The sequence below is a fragment of the Passer montanus genome, unplaced genomic scaffold, assembly GCF_014805655.1.
Source record: "Passer montanus isolate IOZ18808 unplaced genomic scaffold, ASM1480565v1 scaffold65, whole genome shotgun sequence".
NCBI classification, from domain to species: domain Eukaryota; kingdom Metazoa; phylum Chordata; class Aves; order Passeriformes; family Passeridae; genus Passer; species Passer montanus.
In genome coordinates, this window is record NW_024371593.1 from 3,976,624 (window position 1) to 3,998,903 (window position 22,280).

At 37.2% G+C, this 22,280-nt stretch overlaps 1 protein-coding gene across 7 annotated transcripts in view; it reads right to left on the bottom strand.

The window, feature by feature from the left end:
• Positions 1 to 309: 309 nt before the first annotated feature.
• The window catches only part of CPT1A (carnitine palmitoyltransferase 1A), a 38,749-nt gene continuing 16,778 nt past the window's right edge, over positions 310 to 22,280 (bottom strand). For all 7 annotated transcript variants that reach the window (XM_039728313.1, XM_039728315.1, XM_039728316.1 and 4 more), the window contains 15 exons: positions 20,771 to 20,872; positions 19,935 to 20,072; positions 19,008 to 19,085; positions 18,208 to 18,315; positions 17,298 to 17,385; positions 14,671 to 14,866; positions 13,923 to 14,111; positions 12,815 to 12,920; positions 11,016 to 11,132; positions 9,977 to 10,141; positions 9,115 to 9,249; positions 7,916 to 8,068; positions 6,823 to 6,927; positions 4,906 to 4,998; positions 310 to 3,412 (listed from right to left, as the gene is read on the bottom strand). In XM_039728313.1, coding sequence (XP_039584247.1) covers positions 3,326 to 3,412; positions 4,906 to 4,998; positions 6,823 to 6,927; positions 7,916 to 8,068; positions 9,115 to 9,249; positions 9,977 to 10,141; positions 11,016 to 11,132; positions 12,815 to 12,920; positions 13,923 to 14,111; positions 14,671 to 14,866; positions 17,298 to 17,385; positions 18,208 to 18,315; positions 19,008 to 19,085; positions 19,935 to 20,072; positions 20,771 to 20,872 — 1,860 coding nt within the window. In that variant the 3' untranslated portion in view covers positions 310 to 3,325. The remainder of the gene's footprint in view (positions 3,413 to 4,905; positions 4,999 to 6,822; positions 6,928 to 7,915; positions 8,069 to 9,114; positions 9,250 to 9,976; positions 10,142 to 11,015; positions 11,133 to 12,814; positions 12,921 to 13,922; positions 14,112 to 14,670; positions 14,867 to 17,297; positions 17,386 to 18,207; positions 18,316 to 19,007; positions 19,086 to 19,934; positions 20,073 to 20,770; positions 20,873 to 22,280) is intronic.

A 22,280-nucleotide genomic window follows, 5' to 3' on the forward strand; every position in this document is an offset into this window, starting at 1 on the left:
AGTCGAACACTGAAATTTTTATGTGGCATCACTACAGAAAAAAGAAAGAGGACACAATTTGATGGCAGACAAGGCTGAATCCACATGTTCAGCTTCTTTTGGGAGATTTAATTCCTTGTAGTTTTAATTGTTCATTAACACATTCCCTAATAACTAGAAGACATGTTTAAATCACGCTAAAATAAACTGAACAGTTCACTGCTGCTGTTCCCAATTGGATTTAACAGCAATGGTTTAACAAATCCTGAATTTCAAGTGACTACAGCAAGGGTGCTGGGAAGAAGATACAAAAGATATTAAACATTGTTCTAAGTAGTGGTAATTGTGAAATTTTATTTTGTTTTTTGAAGTCACAGAAGGAAGTAGAAAATAGAGACAAAGTGTTGGACATAAATAACCAACAACAGATGTAAAGTAACTAAACAAGATTAAAAAAAAATCCACCACCTTAAATTAATATATTTTACATGAGAAAACAATTGGTACAAAGGCTGAATTAGAACCATGATTTTCAAGGTCAGGCACATACTTCCCTAGTCCCTCAAAAGCCTCAAGCCTTAAAAGAATGTTCAGCTGGGAACAGTATTAATCCTGAACAATGGCACCCTGTAAATGGACTCCATGCTTTCCTAACTTCTGCCATGAAATAGCTGAAATAATAAATTTGAAAAATGCTCACTCAAAGTATATTTCACCAACTCCACACTGCCATTTCATAAACAGAAAAAATTATCATCATCCAACCTGGTCTTTAGCCACCTCCTCAACCCTAAGTTTGATCTCCTAAATAACTAATTGAGAATGAATGGTTCAAAGTTTTAGTATCAAATTAGCAGTTTTACTGGAATATGAACATTTAACTTTACAATAAAATACACTGTACTAGAAGGGTCATTCAAGTCTAGGTAATTTCAGTTACATTCCTATGGCTTTGAGCAAAAAAAACCCAAGCAGTTTTACTGTATGTACACAATATTGAACATCAAGATTTAAATTATTTATTAATAACCTACAATCACTGTGGATTTCTAAGATTTACATCCAAAAAGCATATTTTATTTACATGCTGCTGACATTTTAAAGAAAAAGAAATAAAATATTATCTGTTCAGGGACTATATCTATTCCAAAATTTAAAAAGATACATTTAACACCACAGAATATTTTAAACATTTACAATAAAAAACAGCTTTCTGTGCCAATCATACTTACTCTCCAAGAATGCAAAATTGCACTAACTACAATTAGACTAGAAACACTTAAGACCTGAGAGTCAAATCTAAACCTTTTTTTTTGTTTAAAGAAAATCCTAAAAGCTAGTATGTTAATTTAAACACAGACTGGTCAGTGGTCAATTAAAAAAAAAAGCCAACACCAAAAACAACCCCCAAAACCCCCAGTGCATTATTTTTGCAGCTCCAAAAATAGATCACTATAAAATTGTTGCAGTAGCTTGGTAAGTGCCAGGCCTGCCAGATGCAGTAAGGCTTATTTCAAAGTGTCCTTTCCCACACACTGTACCCTAATCAAATAATGAGTGTCTCGGATCAGCTCCTGTGAGGATTCCCACATTTATGTAAGCATGCAGTCACTTAAGTATGCATCTTGGATTTTTGAGGGTTCCCACCCCAAGGACACACACACAGGTGTTTGAATAGCTAGATCAGAGTAAAAATAAGCATGAAGAGGCATAGAAAGTTAGAAATACTGGCCAGAAAACATTCAAAGTCTAATGAGAAGTTTTATATTCACCCCAAGGGTCTTTTAAACTCAGCAGAGCTCAGGAGCATCATTCACTGTATTAGTAACCATCATGTACCTTATATAAAATAATAATAACAAAAATGGTTGTGCTAACAAGTACACTTTACTGCACTGCAGGATGTAAAAAAGTACCACAGCTATAAAGCCTGGGGAAGAGAAGCATCATGCAGAAGTTGCTCCATTTGGTAGCAGCCATTTTATTTCTGTACTCAGAAATGCCATGCTCCTTCCTGAGTGAAAAAACTTCCCCTCCCTCCCTCTATCCTTCAGAAACTGCTTGACCAAGAGCATCTCCCAGGAGAGGTTTGAGAAGGCCATGATTCTCCCACTCTGGAGCTATTTCCCATGGCTTTAGCAGCTTCCCTTCTCCTGCAGGTGGCTGGCAATGCAGCAGTGGTCCTTCCAGGCAGACTGCAATCCATCAGCCCACACGGGCAGCCCGGCTTTGCAGGCTTCCCAACAGCTTGGGAACAAAATTAACATTTCCCAGGACCCAGAAACCCAAGTGACCACCAACTGCACCCACCAAAACAAACACATGAATATCTGCTAATCCCAAACAAAGTCAGTCCTGCCCTTCCTAAGGACCAACCTTTGCTATTTCAGACAGGAGCATTTCATTAGAATTTTAAACCTGACTGCACCATTTGGCAACATATTCATGTCTGCTTATGCCACTTCATCCTAATGTGTAATGTGAAAACCAGATCTGCATTGCTACAACCTTCCCTCTTTCACCACTGAAGCAACTCCCAGCATGTGCCTTTTTCCTGGGCTAAGGATCTCTGTTCTTCTAAGGCACTTGCATGAACAAGCACACAGGTCCATTTATTTATACAGAAATAAAATCAATGTCACAAAGAGGCTTGCAAGCAGTAAGAAAAATGTGATACCTGCTAATGAGGGGACACATTGTACTATCCAATGGCAGGTTTCTTTTTTTTTTTTTTTTTGCTTTTCAAAAATCGTAACATTTCTACAACTTAGTGTGTTAAGGTGGGTTACAGCAAGGATTTTTTAGTATGTTTGACAGAATTTACCTCTAAAAAGAAATCAAGGAAGGCAAATGCCCACAAGTTTTGTCACACATTTGCATAAAGCAGCAGATACATTGAAGAACATTCTGCTATTAATACATAGCCAATCTAGCTTTTTCTAGTATTTAAGTTGGTGTGTTTTATCCCTTTGATTCTGGAAACAAGTAAACGAATTTAAAGTTAAAAAAAAAAGAGAAAGTGTATACAAATTAAGAGAAAACTGCAGAAGTTAGAATATACATGACTTCATGCAATGATACTATGCTTCCTCCCTAGAAACATAGAAGATTTTAGAAGTCATCCTTTTTTGAAATAAGCTCTTCCATACTACTGACAAAAAAAACCCCAAAACAAACCACAACAAAAAAGACACATTTAATATACTGCTAAGGTTTTAATAGGTGATCAAGAAGGTGCTGACTCAGTTTCTTCTCCAGCTACTCTTCAACAAACCTTGCTCTTGTTCACTGTGCAGCAGAGTTCTCATCCCAGCAAGAGGAGATTGCTTGGCATCAAGAAAGCAGATCACTTGGTACAGTTTTTGCCAAGGTTAAATAAAGCCATGATGTCAACCATTGCTTTCTCGATGTTCTTTCCAAAGCGATGAGAATCCTTTAAAAACAAACAAACCAAAACCAAATACTTGTGCTGTCCATCAACAGGTATTTTTCAGAAAAAAAGAAGAAACTTTCTAATATTTTGTAGTTTTCGAGCTTCTGGAATGCAGGCCTCTATTTTGCCACAAAATGGGGATTTTAATAACAGAACTTTTAATGCTATACAGATTCATCCAGGTTTATGCAGTACTGACCAATGAGTTCTTCATTAAGCATTTACTTTCCTACAGTCAGAAATGGGATCATATCCTCTTGAAATCAGATGCATGCATAACTTTCAGCTACTTCAAAATTGCTGGGTTTTGATATTGCTTTTCCCACAAGAATTTGCAACAGCTCATTTTGAGAAAACAAAGGAGTGTTCAGTGAGTGGATGACTAATGACCAATAAGTACTGAAAGAGCATAAAATTATTTTTATTTGAGCTCCTATCAGAAATGCTGAACCATTTGCCATTGAAAAAAGAACTGGAAATGAAACTTTCTAAGTGTAAACAAAACAGGAAGTTGTTCTGTTTATTCTAAGCATTAGATGAATGGTACAAGAAAGAAGTTAAGATTACAAATGTAAATTATTAGCTACATTACAGGCTCTACTACTATGACCCTATTAGTATCAAGGCCACACACACAAAATAGCTGCCTTTTGTGTATGGACCTTTGACTTGATTGATAAGTAAAAAGAACAGAGTGAAATTTAAAGTACAAGCTAACATGCATCTGAAGAACAATTTCAACTATGAAAAAAACAAAGTTGTACGTCCTAATTTTTAATGATTAACCAGAAGCACCATGATCTCCTGGACAAGTTAAGGTCAAAAGAGGAAAACTAGGTCAGCTATGTAACCCTGAATGAACTCAGCATATTTAGTAAGGCCATAAAAATATAAAGGGGAAGGATGAATTGAACTCAAACCAAAGCAGTCTCCACAACAGCAGCATATTCAATGTATGACATCTGCTATTCTCTAATAATGGGTGTTATTTTAATAAATTTTTGATTAGTTATGTTTCTTAAGCACAAATTATAATTTATGGGTCAGCTTTGTTCAGTATTATTTAAACCAGGAAGACTTAAATATACAACATACATTTTACTCTGTCTTTTCTGTCTTTACAGCTGCAGCCTGAGACAAACCAAAACTGTAGTAAGAAAACCAAGATATGCCCATCTTTCTGTTCAGGGACACATGTGATCATTTCACATGAGCTTCAGGGAACTACACACGTGCAAAGATGATCCTGGGCCACGTGTTTTCTTTATCCTTGAAAATGTAAGTGAAACAGAATATGGTATCCTTGATTCATGAAACTATTAAATTTATACAGCTGGAGACAAAAAGCTCCAACAAAGCAGCATATACTGAGAAAGAAAAAAATACATTATTTATATTTTAGACAATGAGTAGAACAGTTCTATAAGCACACAGCAGAACAGATTTATTAAACCATAAGGACTGATTCTATAAACCAAAGGACTGACTCTTACCGTCTCAGAACAAGATATTTTGCTGGAGACATGGAAATGGATGCAATTTTCACCCAAGATCATGTAAGAAACACCATAACCATCATCAGCCACCTAGGGGAAGAGAGAAGAAAAAAATACCTTCTAAACTTTTTCTTTTTCCTTAATTCTCAATCAACTTATGTACAATTAAGAAATTGTTAGTTTTTAAAATCAGTTGCAATTTCCTCAAGTAAAATTTCAACTTCTATATTTAATGCATAATTTCTGAAGATTGGCTCCACATAAGGAATAGGTCTAGTCTCATCTGAAGTGCCTGGAATAACCACTTTCTGAATATTTGTCTGTAATATTTCCCAGCTTTAACCGTTTGTAATTAAATACTTATTCAGGTATTTTTTGGAAATAGAAAGGCAATAGGAAGTCCTGGTGCTAAGCAGCTATACAGCTTCAGTGCTTAAGCAGCAAGGAATAAATTAGTTCAGTTGTATACCTAAACCATCAGCTTCCTGGGATCATCCTGCAGATGTAAACAGTGTAAAAGCCTTGCATCACCAAAAGCCTTGCCAAATGCAAGTTTTCTTTTCAACATTAACAGCATTAACTGTGCCAAGTTTCAGACTGATGTTATATTCAAACTGTGCCAGGTAAACACAGATTATCCTGATGTCACCCCTCTTTATGTCTTTCCTAACTTAGAGGATCACAACCTTCCATGTCCTTGCTGCCACTGCTGCTAAGCAGTCTGACAATCTTCTCACTCTTCTCACTGTGAGTGCTACAGATAAACTCTACTGAATGCTTAAAAAACCCTTTAAAACCAACAAAAACCACATGCATGGAAATCTGATGCACTGAATCTCTGGGCTAACTCAGCAAACCAAAGCACAGTTTTTGTAAACAAAACCAAAAGGAAAACAGTGTTAGAAATTCCTGCAGTCAAGACCCTTTTCTACTGCCTTTTGGGCATTCAGAATTCTGACTTCATAATGGCTTGAGGAAGTCAGTATCTCAAAAATGAGCCTCCTTGATACTGCAAGTCAAATTCATTCCAACTTCAAAAACTACTGAAAGCAGAATCATAAACATGAATCAATAAGTATCAACAATTTAACACACCCCACCTCCCATGCCCCAGCTTGACAAACCAGCCAAAATACACTGGACTTGTCACCCAGATTTCTGTGGGGCAAAGAGCAATCCTGTGATACCTCTCATTGCTCCTTCAATAGAAATGCTTCTTGAAAACAGATTAATCTATTATAATAGCCCCATAAAGGCTGCTTAAGAGGTCTTGTTGACACCAATATTCTCATTAATGGCCAAGCTCAAATACCAATAAAATATCACAGCAACTAAGCAGCTTGTCAAATCTCTAACACTGCTTTCTTGAAAGTCTACAGAAGCCATAGAACATGGCTGTATTCTTGACTTGGCCATTATTCACTCTCAGGTGGGCAAGCAGTACAATGTGAGCAGCTTAATTTAGAGGAATGTATGAACATATTTATTCATCAAGCAGGAAATAAAAGAACAAGTGAAGTACAAGTACATTTACAAAACCCAACCTTCAAATCTAATTTAAGTAATAAGGCATTTGTCACTGTAATAACAGCCTGATGTACAGAAGATCTGGGTACAGGCAATGTGGTAAGAACCCCAATTTCATCAGATCTCTCTGCCATGGAGCCATGTACCACATTTCATAACTGTGCATTTCCTTAGGAATAATCCCTTCTTGTAGTGGGATACCAGCAAAAGGTGATGCAGATTATTCTGAGCACAGCCACATCGTGGGAAAGTATTAAATACAAACATTTAAAAGCATGAGCTGCCTCTTTGATATGCAACAATGAGGGATTAAAGATCTGAATTTTTTGACTGGTATCTTGAATGTAAAACCCTTTTTTAGTGGGTACTTGTATTCAGGAAACATACCGGTCCAAACCCTCCACCAGAGGACAACATCTCTGGGTTCTTCTTCAGATCAATGTGCTGCTGCGGTGTCTGGCTCGTTGACAGCCTCCAAGGTTCTGACAAAACCTTTATCAGATATGAAAGAGATGCAAACAAATAGCAAACACTGTTTAAGAACATGCAACTTTGTCAAAAAGTAGTCAGGATAGCAAGTGCAGTATTGCTTTGTAAAGCAATATTAAGGAAAACTTCCATTTCAATGGTATAAAAAACTAAGAAGCTTAAACGAAACAGTTAAACTTGTCCTGATGTGGAAACCATTATCATATGAGGAAGTGATGTCAATTCCTCAAAGAGAATAAAATAGAATTTCAATAGAAATGCTACTTCAAACAAGATTATCTGGTCTACAAGCCTTGTAACTTACACACAAAAGGTCTTGTTTTAACAAGACCATTATTAGTCATATTCAAATCCCAGGAAGATCCTACATCAAGATAGAAGCTTGTAAATTCTCTAACAACACATCTTGATAGTTGTGGATCTTGACTTAGCCACATTTAGCAGAGCAAGCAGACAAACACTAGTAGCTTAATTTTGAGGCAAGGTGGAATATATTTTTTATTAACCAGAAAAAATGAACAAGTGCAGTGTAATTACTTTTATAAAATCCAACCTTAAAATCTAGTTTAATTAATAATTTGTCAGAGTAATATACAGCAACATTAATGCCATATACAGCTCCTTTAACTCTTAGTAAATTAAAATGAATTGATTTTGTCAGTTTCACAAGAAAATTCTCAGAGAAAACACACAAAGCAAAAAACTCTTTTCGGTACTGACTATATATTTCCTGCAATTCTAAGTAACATGTCCTATGCTAAAAAGCTCACTGAAAGCATTCTTCTAGGTCTATCAACAAATGCACACATAAAGGAAAATGACACTAACTCAACAATTTCTCAGCAAACGTTAAACAGCGGCAATAGCTGCAATTTTTTTTTTTTTTTAGGAAAACCAGAGCTGTACAAGTATCTCGAGCAGACACCACAAGACACTAACTCAGCAAAGGACTAATTACAGTAATGAAGAGTTACCAGTAGAAGTCACCTACCTCCTTGAGGAAAGGAGAGTCCACGGCGAGGTACTTGGACACGACGTAGAGGCAGAAGAGGTGGCGGTCGATGCCGGCCCCGGTCATGGCGAGGCGATACAAGTGCTGATGCTTGTCAGCTGCCTGCCGGAAGAACTTCAGCGTATTTTCTCTCTAACAAAGAAACAAAGATTAAGAGAACTCAGTTAAGTGAACTGCATTAAGGGTGGAGGTGCAGAAACTAAGTTACAGCAATGACTCTCAAGCCTTGAGCACTTAAAGGTCAAGTACAAGACAACTGATTTCAAATAATATCCCCTGGCTTTTCAATCTCTATGTATTTAATTTTAGGCATTAGCAAGTATCTGCTACTACCTGCAGTAAATTGCATAATGAAAACTAATCTGTCTTTTAAGTGTTATCTAACCCTACAATCAAACATGATTACAACTAAAGTTTACTACATTATTTATGGCTTCTATAGATACTGGTCTTAAAGAGTTACAGAGAGCACATCTCAATGTGATTTAAGAAAATAAACTGCCAGAGCTATTTTAGAAGGCAAATTGCCAACACTGAAGGTACAGAGGTCCATAAATGCTGGTCATCAAAATCAACATACAAGAGCAACCACTTCTTTCCTGTGAATTATTCTTGCTTCCCTGTCAGAAAGGAAAGCCTAACTGGTATTAGATTAGTTCTACAAATCTATGTTTGAGTTTTACAAGTCACAAAAATTTCACGTAATCAGAGTGTCCTGGAGTTCAGAAGCAGGTAAATAAGGGTATATTTGGTGAAGTTCTGCCATTCTTTTTTGGTATGCCCCAGATTTTCTGCTTTATTGACAGAAAACATGGACAATTACCTTAAGGAGCTCCTCCTTCCAAAAAAACCCGCATCACTCTAAACGCTTAAAAATTATTTGGGGACTTACATAGTTGTCTAGTGGTAACTCATGTGCCTTATGTATTATCACAGAATCATAAATTGGATGGGTTGGAAGGGACCTTTAAGATCATTTCATTCCAACCTTCCATGAGACCAGGTTGCTCAGGGATCCATCCAGCCTGGCCTTGAACACTGCCAGGAATGGGGCATCCACAGCTTCTCTGGGCAACCTGCGCCGGCGCCTCACCACCCTCACAGTGAAGAATTTATTCCTAAAACCCAATCCAAATCCACTCTCTCAACTGTATAAGGCACCAGCACCACGAGCTTACACTCTCAGTGGGGTCTTCCATGGCTTGGACGAAACGACAGGACTCCACCGTGCACGAACGAACCGTTTCGGTCCGGCCTTCCCGGAACAGCCGCGTCATGGACGCCTCATACGTCAAGGAAAACTTTCCCATGTCCTTGAAAAAGGGACAAATAAGAACTTCAAGGATTAGATAGACTTGGGCCCACTTTCCTAATCAGCAGCCCAAGCTAAGCACACAGGCTGTGAAGCACTCCACAAATTAAACTCAACATTTAAGCTTTCAGTAGCCCACTATTAGCCCAATTACGCAAAGATAATAAAGGCAAAAATAAGATTAGCAGCAGGATCTGGTAAACACTAACAGAACAACCAAACTAGCAAGGATGACACTCTGCATTTCATATTCAACCTTCTTCAGTTTATAAGAGAAGCTGAATGTTGCTACACGGGTCTTTTCTAACAGCACATTACAGGAAAGGAGAATTAACAGAAGAAATATGGGTAGGCATTTTTGTTAATCCTCTTAGGGAGTGTCCATGACTACTGCATCCTGTGTGACTCTAATCTAAAAGGTAAATTTAACATTGTTTAGGTTATAACACAGCTACTAGAAGTTTCATATCTTCCTTCTAGTCTAAAATGCCTAGGGGTAGACCAATTAAGCAGAAGAAAAAAATTCAGAAATGTATCAATATGTGAACCACTGCAGAATTGATTTCCAGCTCGTAATCCGCCTAGGGTTTGTATCAATTTGCACTGAATGTCTTTAACAATATTGTACAAGCAGAGCAAGATGACCCTACACAGTGAGATGTTTTAGCCACAGACACATCACACCCAGCCTCAGGAGGTTCTGTGAGGCAGAAACAATCTGCTCTTACCCGGTAGTGAGCGAGCTGCAGGGCAAGCTGCACAAAGGCATCAGGGCTGGTTTTCACTTTCTTTATTAGTCCTTTCCCAAAAGTGTCAAAACAAAATGAACAGAAGTCCACATCATCTGCCAGAGCCACAGCAGTGCTCAGAGACTTCTCAATCACTTCTTGGCACTTAAATAAACAAACAAACAAACACCTGTATGTATACAAACATGCATTCACGGTATTTGAGAGAACTATTGAAAAAGTACAAGTATTTTTAACTGCTAAACAGGAAATGCCTGCCTTTATGCATGCTAGGAACATCATTACCTAAATAATTTCCCTTTAGAGAAAGAAAAGAAGCTGTCTTTGCTAGAAAGTTAAAATTAAAAAAGATAATAAAAATGTTTTAAGCCAGTACACATCCAAAAATAACTCTTATAAAACCCACCAGCATTAAAACTCTTCAGATCAGAAGAATAGAAAAGAATGGCCTACAGTTACAGAGTGGCCTCAGTAGTGTGGCTTCCAAGCTCCCACACATGCTTAATTAAATAAATCACCAACCATTAGCTTTTTATTCAAAATTAAAATCCAAATAGGTGGTGGCAGTTCTTCTAGAAACTCAGACAAAAAAAAACCAACTTAGAAAAATCAAATCTTATTAGATGAACTATAAGCACAAAAAAAAGGAAAGCTATTCTAAGGGAACTATTAGACAAGAGTATTTGTTGTGACAACAGTAATGAAGCCTCAGCCAGTAAACAGTTATTTTAATACAGTCACTATTTAAAAGAGATGGCCCCTAATTTTTGACATATTGCCAACCAAGAAAGCTTCTAGTAAAAGGTTGGCATTTCCCAGTCAGAATTTTTAAAGATTGATATCAAAACCCCCTGATTTTCTAAGCAAACTGAGTAACGGCTGCACATGAAGTACACAACCTACAGCACTCAAAGGAATTTAGGACTTATTTATAGGGTTATCAATTATCACACAAATTATTTGACCACTGGGGAAAAGAGACGTTTCCTTCTCATACCACTAAATCTTCTGAACTTACTTCTTCTGGAATTTCCCACTGCAGCTTGGTAGGAATGGGAATGTTCGGATTGGGATCTCCTCTGCAATGTCCATCTACTGAATAGCCCAATTCAAGATACTCAGTTGCCATCACATTCTGCAAACAATGATATTTCTTCAGAATTTTCACTACACAGCAAAATAAAATATACAATCCATTTCCAAATACTGAAAACAACTGCAAGTGAAGCCCCCAGTTTTACAAAAAGAACACCAGATGTGCACCAAACACTTACTCAATTACACTGCTGCATTTTGTTAGATGCTACTGATTAAATAAAAAAACTTTTCAATTCAAAACCCACCTCAAACTAAGTAGAAGCAAAAAACTGAACTCAGACTTCACCATCTTTGTTCAATTTAGATTTTAGAGAATTTCTTCAAGTTTATTTGTCAAAACTTATTCATCAAGGAATAATTTATTTCAGAGTAAGTGCAAATCCCCACACGAACTCAATTACTTTTAATATTTGTATCTTTTTCAAAATTATTTCACATGTGCACTAGAGCTCCTGGGTGGGAAAGAAGAATGTTTCCGAGATGAACAACACAACTTGAACATAAAAGGCCCTGTCTTATAAGATATCAAGCATCCTCAATGTTAAAAAAAAATTAAGAAACAACAAACCCACATACAAAAACAAAGAGCTACCAAACGATTTGAATCTGCTCAATATGGAAAGAAAAAGCTTGATGATTTATTTCTAATCTCTTATTTTAATTTCATTTTCTCATTTCACTTACTGGTCAGAACATGACAAATATGAAATAAAGCTTAATCCATTCAATTCTAAAAACAGACAATCTGTATAGAGCTAACAACAGACAACTTTCTAGAAAATTCAATCTTGCTTCAGTAATCTTAATTCTTAGCAGAAAAATGTATCAACTAATATTAAGTACAGATATATGAAATAAGCATATAAAATAATTCATTAAAAGCAAAAAAAGTATCCCTCTTTCATTGAGAGAGTCTACACTGCACTGTCATGTCACTCTCAAATCCATTTGGCCTTCTTTCTTCCCTGGGTGGAGAATGCAATGAGGCTTTTTTAAAAATTCTTATACCCATGGAAACACTTCCATAAAAAACTCAGAAATTACTTGGGGGCCAGTTAGATGCAAGACCCATTTGCACAAATATATACAAAATCAAAATTAAAGAACATTTTTGAAATAGTTTTAATTGATCTAAGTCACGTAACTGTTTGTACGTTTAAGGTTCAAAATGAAAAAAGGAAAAAATCAATTAGGATTTCAAGAATTAAACTAAGCATATGAAGAATGCAAAGCAAAGTGCATTTATTGCATTCATTGCAAATAAATACATGAGATAATGTCAACAGCATATCAGTCTGCATCTTAGCAAACAATGCTTAGACAAAAAGCTAAACTGTGTATAATTTTTTAAATTTTAAAACCTTGGGAGTTTTATAGCACAAGAAAACTTAAGAGCTTTAGGAGAATGTTCATACAAAAAACACAATGCCATATGAAAGAGGCAATGATCTGTGGATTTAAAACATTAAAGAAAAGGTAGCTGGGGAGCTATATCACTCTTCTGTGAAGACATCTAAGCTCACTGAAATGCTGTCCTTCAAAAAATAGCAGCAAGGGTTTGGGCTCTTTTTCAAATTCTACAGCTGTTGTAGATATAGGCCCCAGGTCGCTCATCATCAACATGAATGCAAGGGATTGAAAGTTGCTACTGGACTTCGGGGCTGCCTCAAGCCCCTGTCACGTTATCTTCTGCATTAGCTCTTTGTGTCAAACACCTACCTCCCACAGGTGTCCAACAATAGGAGCATCTGCCCAGGAGTGCTCTGCATTCAGACCCATTCTGCCATTTTTGAATATTATAAGAGTGAATGTCTTATCAAACCACCTACAAAAGAAATCAAGATTTCTTTATGGTTTTGTACATTTCAAAAGCGTTTTTGTATTGTAACTTCCTCTCTCTCTAAAATTCACATTCAAATGCATTAGAACTTATAATTTTTTTTATAAGAACACTTAAATAAATAGACAGAAATTTGAACCTTGTGAATTTCAAAAAGGCTAACTACAAGGCCCTGCACCTGGGTCAAGACAATGCCCAGTTCAACAGACTGATGGATGAATGGATTTTTCAGCTCTGTAGAGAAGGACTTGGGGATGAAAAGTTCATCATGAGCTGCCAAGGTGCATTTGCAGCCCAAAAACCCAATCATGTCCTGGGCTGCTTAAGAAGCAGCATGGCCAGAAAGGTGAGGTAGGGGATTCTGCCTCTTGATCTCTGGTGAGATCCCACCTAGAGAGCTGTGTCCAGCTCTGGGGCTCTCAGCACAAGAAGAACATGGAGCTGTTAGCTGGGTCAGAGAAGAGTCATGAAAATGGCAGGAGTGCTGGAATATTCTCCCATGAAGAAAGCGTGAGAGCTGGGCTTGTTCAGTCTGGAAAAGGCTCTGGGAGCATCTTCCTGCAGCCCTTCAATATATAAAGAGAGCTTATAAGAAAAACTGAGAAAGACTTTTTATCATGGCTCGTAGTGACAGGACATGGGGCAACAGATATAAACTGAAAGAGGATAAATTTAGATGTGTTATAATGGAAGAATATTTTTTACAGTGGGCTGGTGAGACACTGGAACAGATTGTCCAGAGAAGATGTGGATGCATGGTCATTACCAATGTTCAAGGTCAGGCTGTACTGGGCTTTGAGCAATCTGATGTATTGAAAATTGTCCCTTTCTGTAGCAAAAGGGGTTGGAACTAGATGAAGGTCCCTATTAACCCAAACCCTCCTGTAATTCTATGGAATCTATCAACTTAAAAGTCATCATTAATCCATATGCATAAACCAAATTCTAGAAAAAATGAAGGCATTTTTCACAGTGTCAATACTGCACCTGTCATAACATTTGCCATGTATCAATGATTTTGCATATGCATCCAGGGACCTCACTGGGTCCTCTTTCTTGTACCCCTGCTCCATGTCATCCAATGTCACAAAAAATGCTGCTTTCTCAACAGCATCTAAGGACTGCTTGTTCTTTCCACGGCTAAAATAAGCCTGACGAGCCTTAGCCCATGGTACTCTGTAAAAAAAAAAAAAAAAAAAAATTGGTTTGTAGCCAGATTACATAAATGTGTCAATGTTTGATTACCTTTAAAATCACTGTGAGACATTCCTCCTACTTCTGTGGAATTTGACACAACTACTTTCTTTGCATTTAAACTATGAGAGCTGTGAAAAGCTCTGACAATACTGGTACAGTGGAATCCTAGGAACCAACTCAACTCATCATCACATGCAAAACCTCATCCTCAGAAATTCAACATTTCTGCACATGCATTACTACAGCATTGATCACTTTCACTTAAAACTAAACCAAAGAAAGTGTCTATTATAAGGAAGAAGACAACAGTAAAAATAATAATCTGCATATAGGATTGCCACTGCAAATTTTTTTTAACTCCACACAATTACAAGTGACTTGAGCACTGTTATACATCATCATTATATAAAATCAGTGACCCAGGTATAAAAAAAACTGACTGCAGACTATTAAAAAATTCTACATCCAATATTCAATGATTATGTTATGCAATGATTTCTAAATACTAAACTTATTTAAAAAGTAATAACCACCATACCTATCTCCTGCAGTAAGAGCTGCAAGTTTCTCTTCACCCGGCTGAGGTTCTGAATCATCCTCAAGAATTCTCTGTATTTGCTGTTCAATTTCTCGGGGTCTCAACAATCTGCCATCGTGGTACAGCCACACTTTGAAGTAACGGCCCTTGTGATACACAACAATGTGTTTGCTGTCTTTCACATGCTGGAGGGTATCTAGAATTGCAATCACTTAGGTGAACACAAAGCTGAAGTCTCAAAACACTAATGCACTAAATAACATCAGATGCCTATTGCGTGCACTCCAAGTTATTTCAGCACCCCATGGTATTTCATCACAAAGGTGCCCACGTGGAACAGTCAAATACCCAGATCTGACAACCATTTCCACATACAGCACCATCAGTTTCCACACTGGAGACCACTATTAAGCAACTAAATCTATATTTCTGTATCTGAAAAACGAGCACTAGTTGTGTGGCCTTGTGAAACAGTCAGCAAAGAATATGCTAGATGAGTATGAGGAAAGGTATTTTTAAATCATTTGCACCCAGGTCCTGGACAACTCATGCAGAATCTTAAACTCAGAATTTATACCATCACCTTTTGTTTACATTTGTCCTGGCAGATGCAGAGTGAATATTCCATATATGCCCAAAATGTGTAATGTTATGTGAAGCAAAAAACTAGGCAACATTTTTTCCCTCATTTTACTATCTGCTGGGCTTAACTGGGATAAGCCTAAATTTAGTCAAGAAGGCATTGCATGAAACCACAGGTGAAGTCGTTCACTCCATAGCATGTTTTGCCAAAAATCATGACTATTTAACAACTGCTCAAGTGACAGGATACAATGTTCATCAAGATTTATCACCAATTAATAGGAAGACTATTTTTTCTCCTTTTTTTTTTCTGTAGGAACTGTAATATACATAAAGTAATTGAAATCAGGAGACAAGGAGTCAAGATGCTCATGAGAACGTGTGAAAAATGTTTTTGGAACTCACTCAGACATAAACAGAATGACACAATTGTTTTTCCTTTAGAGAAGACATATACAAATGACACAACTGTTTTTCCTTTACAAAAACAGAAACAAAGTAAAATGGAAAAAGTATGACAGGAAATGTGAAAAGCCTAAGAGAAAAATACAGTAATTATTATATTGACTGTAATTTAATTTGAAAGACTTGAAACTGTGGAGAACTACTAAGATATACAGGATGTATTTTAATCAGGTGCTAGTTAGAATGAGCCAGTTCTACACGTCTGTGCAAAACTCATTTTAGACCGAAAGAAAACCAATGCTAAATGCAAACTGTTTATACCTTTTATTACATGGAAAGGGCAAGGGTTTCCTGTTAGTGCTAGTTAGAATGAGCCAGTTCTACACGTCTGTGCAAAACTCATTTTAGACCAAAAGAAAACCAAATGCAAACTGTTTATACCTTTTATTACATGGAAAGGGCAAGGGTTGCACTCTCAGCACTTGAAGTATTGCAGTATTCTAAATAACAGTAGCTCATAGACTAAAGTTGTCCAAGAGAGATTTAAAAACCTGCTTGTCTATTGAAGCTACTGGTTATGACACGGAGTAATGACACCAGGGATGTTCTTTCCTTCAGTTTGCAGATAAAGCTGTCTGAGGCATAGCTTGAAAAAAAAATCCACAACAATCTAGCAAAGACCAGCAGCAGAACTGAGAGCAAAGTCCTTATCTGCCACGTGCACCTACTGCTTTATCCACTACCCAATGCCGCTTCTCCCCCTTATCCAACTTCTTACAGCAAATGTCAGCCTCCAGCAGGGAAGAGTGGGCAGATCCCTGCATTTGTTTAGAAACTCTTTGTTTTGAATTCTGTAGTTGAGTGGGAGTAACAAGTCTGAAGGCAGTTTGAAACATCAGAGTGAGTTACAGGCCTTACAGAAAGTAAAAAAACCCATCCTGTTTTCAAGTGGCAGCCCGTACGTGCATTCCCAACGGAGGTGACTAAACAATAACTCCTGCTTGTATTTCACTGGGATGCTGCCACAAGGATGCACTGTTGGGTAAACAGGTGAAATCAGCTCTAAGAGGCTTTTCAGCATATGACACGATCAGAGAAGCCTAGATACAGCTTAAGCTATTGTAGAAAGACACACCAGCACAAGCCTCCACTAAAACTGGCTGTGAAGCTCTCACAGAGAAAGGAAATGAACAGCAATGTTTTCTTCCACCTGCTGATTACAAATGGTAAGTCCTTCTAGATATAATCTGACTCCATTTACAGTGACAAAACTTAGGAAAAACAATAAAAGGGAACAAAAAAATGCCACTTTTAATACCTCAAAAATCATCTTGATCTTGGAAAAATAAAAGTAAAGATGATTTATAAATTCAAAAACAGGACAGACAATATTATCTTGAAGTTGGTTTTTTTAATTTAAGTAAAGGAGAAAAACCACTAAAAAAGCTTCAAAATTTCCCTAAAATGAAAAACATCTAGGAACTCTACAGCAATCTATTGCAACCTCAGTCTTGGAACACAGTATTGATATACACTTGTGCCAGTCAGATCTTTATCTGGAAAACCAGATTTTTGGCAGAAAAGACACCAAGCCCTGAATTCCATCAAGGTGCTTATTCTCCTTGGCTGGCCTTGCCTACCTGATTCCTCTCCTGGGATACGAGAAGTATTAAACATCCTTTCCCACTGAGCTGAGCAGAGTGGAACAGTGGATCCCATCAAAAGAATCTGTGAAGCAAACATACATTAAAACGTCATTTTGCATATACAATTAGAAAATTAAAATTGACCAAGATCTGGTTAAACAAAGTCTTCAGAAGAGTAAGATTTGTAACACATTAATGCAGTGTTGAGTTTTTTCCTCCCCATTCATGGTTTTTCCTTAAACTATATGTGGAATATTCAAATGGAAATTATAGAACCATTATTTTTTCTCCTTCTACCAAAAACTCACCCGCCATGAGGGCAGACTGAAGCTAGCTAGCACCTGAAATCCAAAGAGTTTTCCATGGGTGGTCTGGATGCAAAACTTTACACTTGCAGCATGCATTACCCCTTAATGCATTCTTTTAAGCTATTTATGGCTGTGTAGGAACAAAAGTTCACATTTCTCAGATTTGTAGTTCCATACAATTAATTACATCCCTTCAATGATCTTAAAAAAACTACTTAATTGTTTCCGCAGTCATTGTTTACTACAATACACAGCCATTGGACAGTACAGGAACTCAAATGGGATATGCCTATCTTTGCTACCTAGAAATTAGTGCAACACAGGATGTTATCATCATCTTAAGCTCCCACTGGCCCACTCTTGGTGGCCTCCAGACCTTTATTCCAACCATCCTGTACTGTTTGTATCCATACAATTCTGTATTTTTGGCAGTTGCTAGTTTCTGCCCCTGTGCAATTCAAGTGACAGCCAAGATGATTTGGACCATAAAAATTCATAACAATAAGACATTCCTCTCCTCTCCCATTCTGAACACTGGTCAGCTTCTCACAGACTGTGCTGGAAAAATCAAAAGCCATTTAAACTGATATACATACTGGCTTGATTTCTTGTCTGTCCAGTTTTTTCCGATAGAGCAGGATGGCATGGATAACATTACCAGCTCTAGCTGCCTGCAGGGTTGTGGGATATAAAGAAAGGAAGTCCTGTAAAGTAGAGAAGAATCATAAGTTAATGATTACCAGGCTACATTAGAAAAAAAACCCAAACCTGATAGTACTTCTCATCCACATACTTAAATGTTTATTCTGGATAATGTAGAAAAGGCTTTAAAATTTATTAAGTGCACAAGTGCAGTGAGCTGAGGAAACTTTTCTTCAGCAGTCACAGTCTCCTTAAACATTATTAATCATTTGAGTAGAAAAGACAGTGCTACATAAAACTCGATCCAAGACCATCATATTTCTTTTTTGCTTTTTATTTTCAGTCTTTTACAATTTTACTTCCTGTATGTACATTTGCTAGCACGACCATACGCCTCCTTCAGCTGTGTTACCCATTAAGTTTTACATGGAGCTTTTGGAAGATTGCTCTTTACAGTAAGGACAGAACTGTTGAAGTCATTACTGCATGAGTTCGCCAAAGTTTCAGCTGTGCTAGGGCTGTTAAGATAGGTGTATGTGTCACATACTTATGTGTATATATATTTATATGTCACATACTTCAGTATGTGATGTACCTGAAGACACTGGCTTCAGGTTGTACCAGAAGAAAGAAAAACAAAGGTTACATCCTCAGTGGCAATAGATTTCTAAGCAGAAAGACTCCATGAAGTAAGATGCCTGCCAGAAATGTTACAGTTTCTATGCAACATAAGGTGTTTAAAGGATTTACCTACCATTGCAAAATAGTTGCTATTAACCATGATTGGTCCACGTCCTCTAAGGTAGATATATTCTTCCCACCAATCACTAACCTGCAGCAGGAAGGAAAAAGAGAAGCAGTAAAATCTCATCATTTCCACAGATTATGTCCTCTATGTTGATGGCTCCACCAGACAACATTCCATCCAGAAGTGGGAAGGAAACTGCTAGCACTTAAAAAGACAATAATCCCCACCCTGCTAATTTCTATCAGACTTCAGGGAAAACAGGGAAAAAAGGGTGAGAAAACTAAATCAAATTCAGCTGTATCTCTCTGATAAGGTTTCAAAGAAGTCATGATCTCCCCATAATATTTAAAACGTATCAGATCTCCTGAGTGCTTTACAGCCTTTGCCAGGACAGGTTAGGCTACCTGGAGTATGTTAGATAACATATCAGGAAGGAATTAATATTACAGTTCTCACTATGATGTTCAGGGTTGGATTTATTTTTTGTTAAGAAAAAAAAAGAAAAAACAGCTCCCCAACTCAATTAGATACAGTTCTTTATTCTTCTTATATTTGCCTCAGCTGCTCTATATTAAAAAAAACTGTTCTAAATCATTCTTCTAAACTACCTGGGCAGCCAGGCCCATTATTGAGTTATCAAGCTCAACAAGCAAATAAACCAACCCCAAAAGCAACCCTAACAGTAAATTCTCCAGAATAACAAAATGAAAAATAAGAATTCATTTTTTCAAGTTTCATTCACCTTTGCTCACCATACTGTTTACCAAATCACACAAATTATTTACATGCAAAGTCACATGTACTTTAGTAAAATATTAAGCAGTTTCAATTTCCTTCTTTTACATTTAAGAAACAATGCAGTTTAAGCTAAAAAGAGCACCAGGGAACAAATAATGTAATTTGAACAACTGAGCCTCCTATTTATCTACTTACATAATTAGTGGCCCACCAGGATTTTAGCTTCAAATACCACTGAAGCCTTGGTCCCAAATTAAAAGCAAAATCTTTGGCAAGACCCTCCATTCTTTTGAATTTTTCATCATCCATAAGTGGTCGAACTGACTCTAGATACTAGAACACAAGAAAAGAATTAGCATCAGTACAGGAACTAACATGTAGCTTCTCACCATTCCTACATAAAGCACTTTAACAGTAAAGATTATCCAGTCTCAATTCATAAGGCTGCAAATACCATGTTTTTAAAATAAGACCATATGCTCTTCTAAACATCTGCTGCAAACTTCAAAAAAATAAAATATTTTATCAGACATTTGTGAGGCAAACACAAGTGGAAGAGGTAACTTTTCTAAATATTTTCCACCCAAACAGTAAGGCATGCGGTTTCTTCAGTAGCTGACGGAGATTTTTTTTTTCCTCCTCTAAAAATCAAACCTTCAGTTTCTGTGACATACTGCCGTATTTACCCACTTTGCTACAAGGTTTTGCATTATAATGCACACATTTTATAACACTGTACAACGGGGGAAGATAACAAAAGTGTGCTTCAAACACCCTGGAAATCTGACTTTGTGGCACAGCCTTACAACAGGCATCATGCCATCCAGTGTGAATCACACTGGCTTCAAAGTGCCACCAGTGTCACTGGTTTGCCACAGCCTTTATTTTCATTTCCATGCAGAAGTTTGAATCTGTTACACCATATTAATACCACAATGCAGTTTTTCATGAGGCATGGCAAAAACACCCCAAAAGGCATCTAGGTATGGATCCTGTGTTACTGAAGAAAATGATCTGGTGAATGTACATACCCTATTAACTGTGTCTTTAACAGCTGGAACTGGCAATCGTGGTAAAGATGTCTGGAAACTGTACAACATGGGTTTACGCCCTGAGAAAAGTTTTACAAGGGTCTGGAGAAAAGCAAAGACAAAATACACACCCCAAATTATTAGGTTAAATGGAAGAAAAACAACAGAGTAAATGTGTAATGTAACTCATTGTCCTTTTCACTGGTGAACTGTACTGTACTAGATGTAGGAAGCTACCCCATTTATCACGGTTTCACATGTGAAAAAAGGCCTTGACAGAAACTAACTTCCTAAAGGTTAAACAACATGGCAGTGGAAGAGCAAGATAGGCATGATCATTCCTGACTTCCCAGTTATCATCCTGTCTCAGACAATATTGCTGTTTATGTAGGGCACACCTTGATTGCAATATAAATACAGTTACTTAGCACTTCTTTCCTTCATACATCCCCCTCTGGAAAGATTAAAAAACTCACATCTACTAGCTGACCTTTTACTATATTACATAGTAGATACAAGAAACATATCTAAATTGTGCTTCAAAACACAATCATTATCAAGCCTGTGACTCAGCTAAGGTTTCTAGATAACTACAGCAACCTTTAAAAATAATAATTATGCTTTTGTATCATGGCTTAATGTTTCCCAAAGTTACAGCTCAACATCAATAACAGGATCGATGTTACAGGAGTTAATTCAAGCATGAATCAATCTCAGGTAGTCTACTGCATGATTTGAACATACCAAATTGTGCAAGCATGCCAGTGTTACACTCAGTGCTTGTGTTACAAAAAAACCCCCCAGCAACGAAACAAAAAAGCCAGAGAGAACTCAGCTTCAGATATTGCAGAATCTCCTGTGAACACAGGAGTGAAAACAGAAGCAGCTTTTCTGTCCACCGCTACTTTTCAATTGCGGCACACACTAAGCTGAAATTCTAGGCCATGCAACCTCTAGGCTACTCATGAAAGGATTTTGACACTGCCACCCTATTTCAGCAGGAAAGTCAAGCGAAGTGACTTGACTTTCCAACAACCCAGTGGAACTTTTACTCTCAAATTGTAATCTTGGTCCAGTACACAGGATAGTATATATAAACCACCAGACAAGATAGAATAAAACAGAGGACTTCATTTCACTACAAAAGTCTGAAAACTTTTAACAAAACTGTTAGAATATAGAGCTTTTCCTCCCTCTCAGCTTCCTGGGTCAGCTGAGAGGAGACAGTTTTAGGCAGCACAAAACAACTAAAAATTGCAGAGTATTACCAGTAACAAAGACCTCCCTGCAAATGGATCTGTATCACAGCCATCAGATGTACATGGGAGGCACCACAGTGGGCTGCCAATCAAATCCAGCTGTGCTTCAGGACAAGATAATTTTTGAACACAGGTGGGAAAGAGAAAGCTCAGCTTTTCATATGGAAATCTAATTTCATACTTGGAGACAATTTTATTCCAAAATTCTTAAGCCAGAAAAGGCTAAAATTATTTTAAGAGAGTACCTGCTC